The sequence below is a fragment of the Sus scrofa genome, chromosome 17, assembly GCF_000003025.6.
Source record: "Sus scrofa isolate TJ Tabasco breed Duroc chromosome 17, Sscrofa11.1, whole genome shotgun sequence".
Lineage (NCBI taxonomy): Eukaryota > Metazoa > Chordata > Mammalia > Artiodactyla > Suidae > Sus > Sus scrofa.
The window spans coordinates 30,214,516-30,223,916 of NC_010459.5; the positions used below are offsets into that span (position 1 = coordinate 30,214,516).

Genomic DNA, 9,401 nt, shown 5'->3' on the forward strand with positions numbered 1-9,401 from the left:
TTCAGGACCCAGCCCCGTCCCTTTGCGCCTAGATGGATGGCTGCTGGGCTGGTGCTACATTCTTCTCAGCTCCACTTACCAAAGCCACATCCCCCTGCTCTGCAAATGCAAACAGACCTGGCGGGGGGCGGGGGAGGGGGGGCCTTGCCCTGTGCCTTCTGCCCTCACCGTCCCCTGTGACTCATCCTGAAGTCCCACCTCTTAGGAGAAGGGCGAGGATGCCTGAAGAAAGGGAACCAAATGCTGGCAAAGAACCCCCGAAACTGGTGCTTCTGGTTTTGATCAGATACCCGCTCTAGTTTAATAAGGGTGGGGACGAGGCTTCCCAGGGCAGCTGCGAGGCAGGCAAGTTCTCAAGGAAACTGAATGGAATTAAGGTGAGGGCAGAAGGAGCAGGAGGATGCAGGAGACTGAGAAAAGCCCCCTCCTCCTTTTCCCCGCCCTCCTCCTCCCCCTCCCCCGCCTCCTTCCCCTTTCCCTCCTCTTCCTCCACCTCCTCCCCTCCCTGCTCCTGACTGGGTGGCAGAGGGAAGCTTTGCTTGAGTTCAACAGCCTGGAGGGGGCAGCTGGGGCCACCCCAGTTGAGGACAGAGAGACCTTCCCCCAGCTGAGTGTGCAGGAGGGTCTTCCCCACAGCGGCCCAGCTCCTGGGTGTCCTGTTCAGATTTATCTCAGGCGCAATCCGGGAAATGTCTGGCCTGGGGCGGGGGCGGGGGGGGGTGGTCATCATTCAGGACCCCCATCTGGAAGCTTGGTGACTGCACCCCTGAAACGTTCTGCTTCTGCTGCCCCGTTTGGTCTCCCTGTTTCCAGTGGGCAGGACCCAACGCACCATCCCCAGAATCCTTCTGTCTTTTGCAATCACGCTTTCAAAACATGCTGAAGAGGATTTTGATTCTGCTAGAATCTGATGTTAAAATAATATTTCGTTTCTCCTGTGAGAGGAAATCTGTTGTTTGCCTACATCTGAACCCGCTGACCGAGAAAAGGAAGAAGGGCTTTCTCCAAACAAAAAGAGACAGCGCTGAGCCGGGCGCACGTTCTGAGCGAGAGTCGGGCGTCTCCGTGTTATTTTATGAAGAAATAAAGAAGGTAGGGATGTGTTTTCAACGCCGGTGCCCCCCACCGAGGCCCCACCACCGTGGAAATGTGTTTTCATACCTTCTTTGTAACCTCAGTCTTCCTGGAAGAGATGACAGAATGATTAATCCCCATTTGAGACAGGACCACTGTGAGCCTGGGGTCTTCTGCCCCAGCCCCGTCCACACCCGAAGGTCAAGGCCAGGTGCCTCGGGAAGAGCTGAGGCAGCAGCATTTGGCCCTCTGCACACCTGCCCACCTGCACACCCTCCTTCGAGGGGCTCCCCACTCCCGAGACACATGATGTGCAGGCTTTCCTTCCATCTCATTTTGTGTGCTTTACACACCCCAGGGGCTTCCAGGATTCAGATCAGACCCCGTCCAGCATGCAGGGTGTATGAGTAGGGTGTTGGGAGACGTGTGAGCTGGGTGTCCTTAAAACTTGTTTGCTGGAGTTCCGTCGTGGCTCAGTGGTTATCGAATCCAACTAGGAACCATGAGGTTGTGGGTTCAATCCCTGGCTTTCCTCAGTGGGTTAAGGATCCGGCGTTGCTGTGAGCTGTGGTGTGGGTTGCAGACGCGGCTCAGATCCCGCATTGCTGTGGCTTTGGTGTAGGCCGGTGGCTATAGCTCAGATTCAACCCCTAGCCTGGGAACCTCCATATGCCACAGGAGTGGCCTGAGAAATGGCAAAAAGACAAAAATAAAACACCTGTTTGCTGAAAGCGAAGAGAGTCAGGCCACCTGGTCATTCCTTGGAAAGTCTTATCTTTGTAGTTCAAACAGGAAAACACAGGCTCCGTGGTTCTGGGCGATCCTGGGGGTGGGGGTGGGGGGCATATCGAGTGTCAAAGTGGAAAAAGGCCTCATCCAGCGAGTGTAGACAAGTCCAAAATCAGTAGAGGGGGAGGGACAGGAGAGCAGTTTCTGGTGTCGTGAAAATATTCTCTATATTAATGCAGCAGTAGTCCCATGAATGTATGTTCTTCAGGATTCACAGAACGTTTGCTACAACGGCAGTTATATGGTCATTTGAAGAAGAAATAAAGTTCATTAGGCCCCGTACAGGCCCAGGCAGCTCTTCCCCACCTGCAGAGGAAGGTGGCCCCAGGCAGTGGCCCGAGTGGCCACCCGTGACCGGCAGCCAGGGGTTCAGTCCCAGGAGACTGTGACTCCCCTGGGGGCTGGGCGCCCAGGCCCACCGCCCACTGCGGAGCCCCCTGCAGCTGACAGATGAACAGGCTGGGCACTGGCCCAAGTCCCATAGTGATTGTTATGGACACTGGACGGGTCGCTCATTTTAAACTGCAGGGCTTTCCTCTTTGGTGTGTTTAGACTTGGGGCCCTCGAGGTGCTTGCTGGGGGATCCTTTTGGGGTGTGGTCCCCCTTCTCTGTGGCCCTCCTGGGAGCACAGCGGAGGGCTCTCCTTTCTCAGATTTAACGGGCCTAAGAGTGATAAGTGCAGCACTCCACTGTCCATGTCCCCCCTAGGGCTCTGCTCGGTGCCCCAGACTCCACCAGGACACTTGTGGGATTAGGAGGGTCAAGAGAGCACTGACTGTCTGGAAAGAACCCTCTCCACTTTCTGGAAACCTTAAACTTGCCTTCAAGACACTCCAGAGATCAACACACATTTTTCTTTTTTCTTTATTCTTCTTTTGTTATTTTTGTTTTGTTTTTTTGGCTTTTTACAGCCACACTCATGTCATATGGAAGTTCCCAGGCTAGAGGTGGAATCAGAGCTGCAGCTGCCGGCCTACCCCACAGCCACAGCAACGTAGGATCTGAGCCACATCTGCTACCTGCACCACAGCTCATGGCAATGCCAGATCCCTGACCCACTGAGCAAGGCCAGGGATCAAACCTGCATGATGCTATCAGATTCGTTTCCACTGGCCACGACGGGAACTCCCGCACACCATTTTTCCTTTATGCATTTGTGTACCAAGCAGTTCAAATCCAGTGCAAATGCTGACATTGACGGAGCACCTGCCTCGTGCAGACCTGCGCTAGGGCCCCTCACCTAGTCCTCCTGGAAACCCCAAGAGGAGCCTGCCTGCACCCTGTTACAGGCTTAGGGGATGAGGGATACCATGGCCATGGGACACCCTGGTCAGGCTGGAACTGAGCTCCAGGCACACGCAGGCATGCTAGTCCTAGTGGATGCTCAAAGTGGAAGTTGTGCAGGCGTTGCTGCTGAGGACCCGTGAACAAGCCAAAGTGGCTGTTACCTTCTCAGACGATCTCAGTATGTGACAGATCACCAGCTTCTGTAAAACTCCTGGAGAGGCACGCTGGCACCGAGGACAGAATTCAGCGTCTCTAAGCTGACCTCCAGTCCCCCTCCACTTCTCTCTCTCCATCCTTGCTCTGCTGCCTCATCCCGGACCCCCTCCTCCTGGCTCACCTCTCTCCACACCCTATGCCAAGGCTTCCTGTGCAGGGCCTTTGCACATGCGGGGCCTTCCACCTGGCCTGCTCTGCCCTCCACTCCGCATTGGCCAAGTCCTTCACGGTCAGCGATGTCAGCTGGTCTGGCAGCCTCTCCAGCCCCATCACGCTCTTCTCCCAGCTCCCATCACTGCTTATAAAGCAAGTACAGTTTGGGGATGACCATTTGTTGCATGTCTCTCTCCCCCACAAGAGCATGAGGTACAGAGCACACACTCAATAAATATTTGCAAACTGATCCCAGGGGGTCGGTCTGAGGGCTAAGAAGCCAATGGACTCAGAAAATCGACTTCTGACTCCACCACCCTGGCCTTCCACCCTGGCCCTGTGAGCCCCAGGGCACAGTCAGCAAATGCCCTCACCGCTGGACTGGGATCTCCCCAGCCATCTGGAGGTAGCAGCTCATCACTCCGGGGGCCCACTCCGACTGAAAGTGCTGGGGATCGTTTTAGAGCTGATTTGTTTGTCTGGCCCTCTCATCTCTTTCAGGGAAAAGCTGAGGTAATTTACCTGCTCGGAAAACCTCAAGACAGATATGCTCTGTCACAGGGAGGCTGGTCTCCCACAGGACAGGAAGTGAGCAGCTTCAGGAGGCTCAGCAACTCCTCCACCCCCACCCCGTGTCCTAGGGTCCAAGATGCTCCAGGAAGGGTTCTTGTCTCTAGTCCTGAAAGTGTGTTTTTTTTGTTTTTTTTTTAACCAAATAAATAAATAAAGTGTGTTGGGTTTCTTTGTGTTCTTAAGAGCATACCCTGCCTTTGGAGGAAGAAATCCTAAAGCAATGAGCCTGGAAAGTCACTTTGACTGCTCCTTGGGGGCAGATGTTTTTGAGAAAGGGAAGGCAGGTACCAAAGATGCCTTGTAAGGTACCACCCCCTCCTCTGGGCCCCAACCCCCCACGCCCACTCAGGCCACAATTTATCTGCTCCTGCTTTGCCCCACCCATCAAGTTCTTCCTTCACAGGTTCCTGTAACTGAATGTGGTTTTCTGGCAGCCTACCAGAGGCAACTCTGTGGCACTGGCCATCTGCGCTCCCCCACACTCCAAAACTGTCTCCTTCTTTCAAGATGGATGTTGACATCTCCAGCTGCATCTTCACAAGAGCAACTGCTCCGATTAAAACTGACACATTTGGCATCATCCAAATATACAAAACAATTTGGATATTTGACTGAATGCACATTTCTTCCAACTTCTGCTTTCTAAAAACTTTCAGAGCCTGGCATATAAATTTCAGCCAGTTCCACAGTCCCCGGAAAATGGGGCCAAGACATGCATGTATTAAAAAGACAGCATTTCTAACCTCCAAGAGAAACGAGGATGATTTAAAACTACGAGACCTTGGCATCTGGGCCACAGACACTCCTCACGACTTCTGGGTCTGCAGACCTCGGAGAGATGGTGCCAAACCATTCTTGGAGGGAGAGCCAGCTAGGATCCTACAGATGCCCCGAGAAGGACTGTTTCTTTAACTCATCCTAGCAAATAATCCTATAGTATATTTTTAAAACACATAGACATAAGTTCTGCCTATGAAGTTGTTATGGTTACAGAAGGAAAAAATAAATATTTGTGCACACAGACATAACATGAAGTCAGAGAAAACAGTCTCCTCTGGAAAAGATCTTTGCAAGTCAGAGATGGAGCCAGGAGCAAACAGAGCCGGTGATGGGGTGTGGGGCAGCATTTACATGCACCTCTCGGCATCTGCAATGTTCAAGAGCCTTGTTTAATACCATGAAATGAGAGCCTGGGAGTGAGGTGAACAGACACAAAACCCAAGAGCTGTTATTTGTTTATTTTCTACATGTGACGTCATAAGCAAGTGTTTTGCCTGTGTTCTAGTTTATCTCCAATAAATAAATAACTGTACAAATATGCTGAGTTTACAAAATTGTAGAGGAAAACCTTTGCATTACAAAAGCTACACATACATGACAGATTTTTCCATACACTGAAGCGTGAAGCATTTCATTCTTAGCTTACTTGAACAAAATACCCTGTGTGGCAACGGTCTAAAGGTGTGTACCTCGGCTTTTCTATCAGAAAGCAAACTTATTCGATGAAAATTCCTCAGTTTGTTGACAAGATAAGGCCTGTCTTGGCTGCTACTTCTTACTGATCCATGGTTAATCTGTTCCAGAAAGTTGGAAGCTGCCTGGAACCACTCTCCTCAAACTGTCCTAAGCAGACACACCCACCCCACCCACCCCAGCTTCTAACCTCGTTAAAATGCACATTCTCCTGCGGGTGGTGGGATGGAGCCTGGAGTGTCTGCACGTCTAACCTTCTAACCTAACCGGTTGGCAGGGGCAAACCCACTTCTACTCCAGGGTCCAGGGCGAATGTTCCAAATGGCTGGGCTTAGGATGCCCCTTTGAAGTAGGAGAAATTCTCAAGGGCCTGATGAAGGTGAGGCCCTAGTTGGGCACGCTCCAGGCTCCATCCCCAAGCTCCCAAATCCAAAAAACAGGTTGAGCTGGTTTTATTTGGGGCTGCAAATTGGAAGAACTGGAAGAGTCAAAATGGTCATTGGCAAGAATCCTGCAGCTCAAAACTCTCTTCCACTGTCTCCTGGGAGGCCCTTCCATCTTCTCTCAACTTAGAGCAACCATGTGAACGAACATTTTCAATACTGTCAAAAGTGACTCTTAACTATAGGAATAATGGGAAAAGACCGTGCATAAGAAGCTTAACAACAATGACGCCTTTTCAGTCCAAATCAAAACGCCAGCGACAATAAAGCCCAAGTTCATTGTTTCAAAAATAAAAGTGAAAATCTCCTGGGGCTAAATTCCTAGGACCGGTCCAGCAACATGAGTTTAACAAATGCCCTTCACATCTTAACCTCTGTTAAAATGATATCGCTCCAGAAGCCTGACAGTTCAGGATAAATTAGCAAATCAGGTACAAGAGCAAATCCCCAACCACTCTTATTTTTAGTGTTTTTAGAGCAGTTCTGCCCAGACAGACAGCGAAGAGCAGAAGCAGGGTCTGACACAGGCAGGGTGGCTCAGGGGGGTTGGCAGAGTTCCTGGGAGGGGAAATTGGGAGAAATGAGAGGGATGAAATGGGGCTGGACCTCATAGCTTCCAGAGGGCTGAAGAAAGCGCCATTCACCAAGGCAGTTCAGAGGCTGGCATGCTGAGTGGGAGGACATAACACACACAGAGAGGGGAAGGGAGAGAAGGAGGGAGGGATACAAAATAAGTGTTGGAGACACAAGGGCAGGGAAACAACCAAAAGAACAACAACAACAACAAAAATCCTAAATGCTTAAAAAATAAATATCTTGGACATTATCCACCAGTCAATAACACACACAGGTCCACTGGGATCAAGTCCTCTCCAGAGACCACCAACCAATAAGGCTCACCCCTCCTGTGCCCCTTGGCGAGGGCATGGGACACTCAGCAGTCTGTCCCTATGAAATGGTCCTCTGTCCACTTGTCCCTTGACATCACGGAAGGGGCTGGGGCCATACTCCTTCCAAGCCCCCCTCCCCCAGCCGGGAGGGGCTCCAGTTCTGAGTCCAGCTAAAGTGCGCTGGGGTGTTGGGGAGAAGGGCTGGGGAGGGGAGGGAAAGGCCACCGGCCTGGGCCAAAGAGAGAGGCCCTTTAGAGTTTCTGAGGCATCTGCCCCACGTGCTGCAGCACCACCTCCTTGGCTGGGACGCCGCACTTGTACTCCAGCTCGGCCCTTGAGGTGCCTTGCTTCTTGCGCAGGTGACACAGAAGCGCCAAAAGCGCCACGACCAGAGACAGGGTGGCGATGGAGATGCCAGCCAGCACGCCCGAATGCAGGGGCCGGGCGGGCGAGGGGCGAGCGGTGGTGCCAGGAGTCGGGCTCACCGCAGGCTCTCCAGAGCCAACGTCCTCGTCGCCGCCGCCCTGCTCGCGGCTGTTCTCCTGGATGGGGTCGCAGTCTGTGCCGGCGTGACCGGCGAGGTCCAGCTGGGGCCCGCAGATGCACTCATAGGTGCCGGGGAGGTTTCGGCACTCGCCGGGGCAGTAGCCGTTGTTGCACTCGTCGATGTCCGTGCATATGGAGCCCTCGTCCAGGATGTAGCCGTCAGGGCACTGGCAGCTGTCCTGCTTGTTGGGGTCGCAGTCGGCAGGGCACGAAGTCTGGTTGCAGAACATCTGGCACCTGTGCGGGGCGTGGGGGACGGGCGCGAAGCCCTCCGCGCAGACGCAGCGGTAGCCAGTACGGCCCACCACCTGGCACTCGTACTCGCAGTCCGTGCCGAAGCATGGGTCCACGGGCTCTACGCACTCGCCGTCCACGAGCTCGTAGTTGGGCAAGCAGTGGCACTGGAACCCGCCCTGTGTGTTGACACAGCTCTGCGGGCACGGACTGGGCACCTCTGCGCAGTCGTCCACGTCCTCGCACCGATGCCCATCGGCAGCCAGCCGGTAGCCCGCCTCGCAAAAGCATGTGTAGTTGGTGGGCGCGTCCAAGGGGTCGTGGAAGCAGATATGCTCGCAGAGTCGGTGGCACGGGTGCTCCGCCGGCGCCTCGCAAGAACGCCCATCCTCCTGCAGGGCGGCGTCGGCGGGGCAGAGGCAGCGCGACTCCCCCGCGCTCCCGTTGCACGCGTGCTGGCAGCCGCCGTTCTCAACGCCGCAGGCCCAGGCACCCGGCGCCTCCCGGACCCAGCGCGCCTGGGCCTCCCCGGGCCACACCGCGCACTCCAGCTCCACCCCAAGGGGCGTCACCGCGACCGAGCTGCCCACCGGCAGCGCCTGGAAGTCCGCGCCACGGGCCCCGAACGGAGTGCTGTAGGTGATGGAGAAGCTGGCTGCCTCCGCGGCGTCGGACTTCACAGCCAGCGGCTGGCAGGAGGCGGGGAAGTGGAACTCGCAGAGGAAGCCGTCTGCCTCCGCTTCGCACTGCTGCTCCTCCCAGGCTGGCTCTCCCGGTACAGGGGCCCCTGCCGCCGAGACCGCGACGCACAGCGTACCGCAGATGGGCTCCTCGTCGCCCTGTGGCCGCGCCCACATGCTGTAGCTGGTGTGGTTGTCCCCTGTAACCCACTGGAAGCCGCGCAAGGCTCCGCGGTGCCGCGGCTCGACGCAATCGCGCGGGAGCTGCAGGCCTATCCAGAGGCGCGGGCCATCGCCTTCGCCGCTCAGTAGCAGGGAGATGACCTCTGCTGCCACCGAGGAGCGCACGGTCATCAAGTGGCCCTGTAGATGCTCGCAAGCCTGGCTGGCAGCGAGGAAGGTCGCGGGGCCCCGGAAGAGCGCAAAGCAGTCATGCTCGACGCACTGGCTGCCTAGGGGCTGCGCTTCAGGGAGCACGGGGAACCCGAGGCCGGCGGGGGCCAGTACTCCAAGGAGCAGAACGCGGAGCATGGTGTCAGCACGCCAAGCGCAGGGGCCCGGCCGGGGCTGAGAGGCGCAGGGAGCTGCCAGTGACAGTCGCTCGCGTTGGTCTCGGACCAGATGTGTCCGGCCGCCGCGCGCAGCCCCAGCGAGGCAGCCTCTGACAGGCCGGCGGGTCCGGCCCGAGTTTATAAGTGCGCGGCCCCCCTCCCTGGACGTTCGGGAAAAGGAAGGAAGTGCCTGGTGGGAAGGGCTGATGCTGCATTCTCGGATTACTGGGTTCTCCGGACGCCCTGCGCCCGCCCTCGCGCCCGGGATCACCTCTCCGGGATGAGTAAACTGGGCGCCGGCTGGGAGGGCTCCGGGCGGGGCCGGCAGCGCAGGCGCCCGGGAGAACCGCACCTCTGTCTGCCCGGCGACGGGACCGCCCGGCCACTCGACCCCCTCGCGCGCAGCCCTACCGGGGCCGTAATCCTCAGCCCTCTTTAACCTCTTAGTCTTTGTTTTCCGTCATCGGTGTGTACTTACCACCTATTTCAAG

General features: G+C 55.8%; 1 protein-coding gene across 1 annotated transcript; it reads right to left on the reverse strand.

Annotated features, from left to right (window-relative positions):
• THBD (thrombomodulin) lies at positions 5,355-8,984 on the reverse strand. Its single transcript, NM_001130732.1, is given in 1 exon segment — positions 5,355-8,984. A coding segment is annotated over 1 exon segment (1,740 nt). The 5' UTR covers positions 8,891-8,984; the 3' UTR covers positions 5,355-7,150.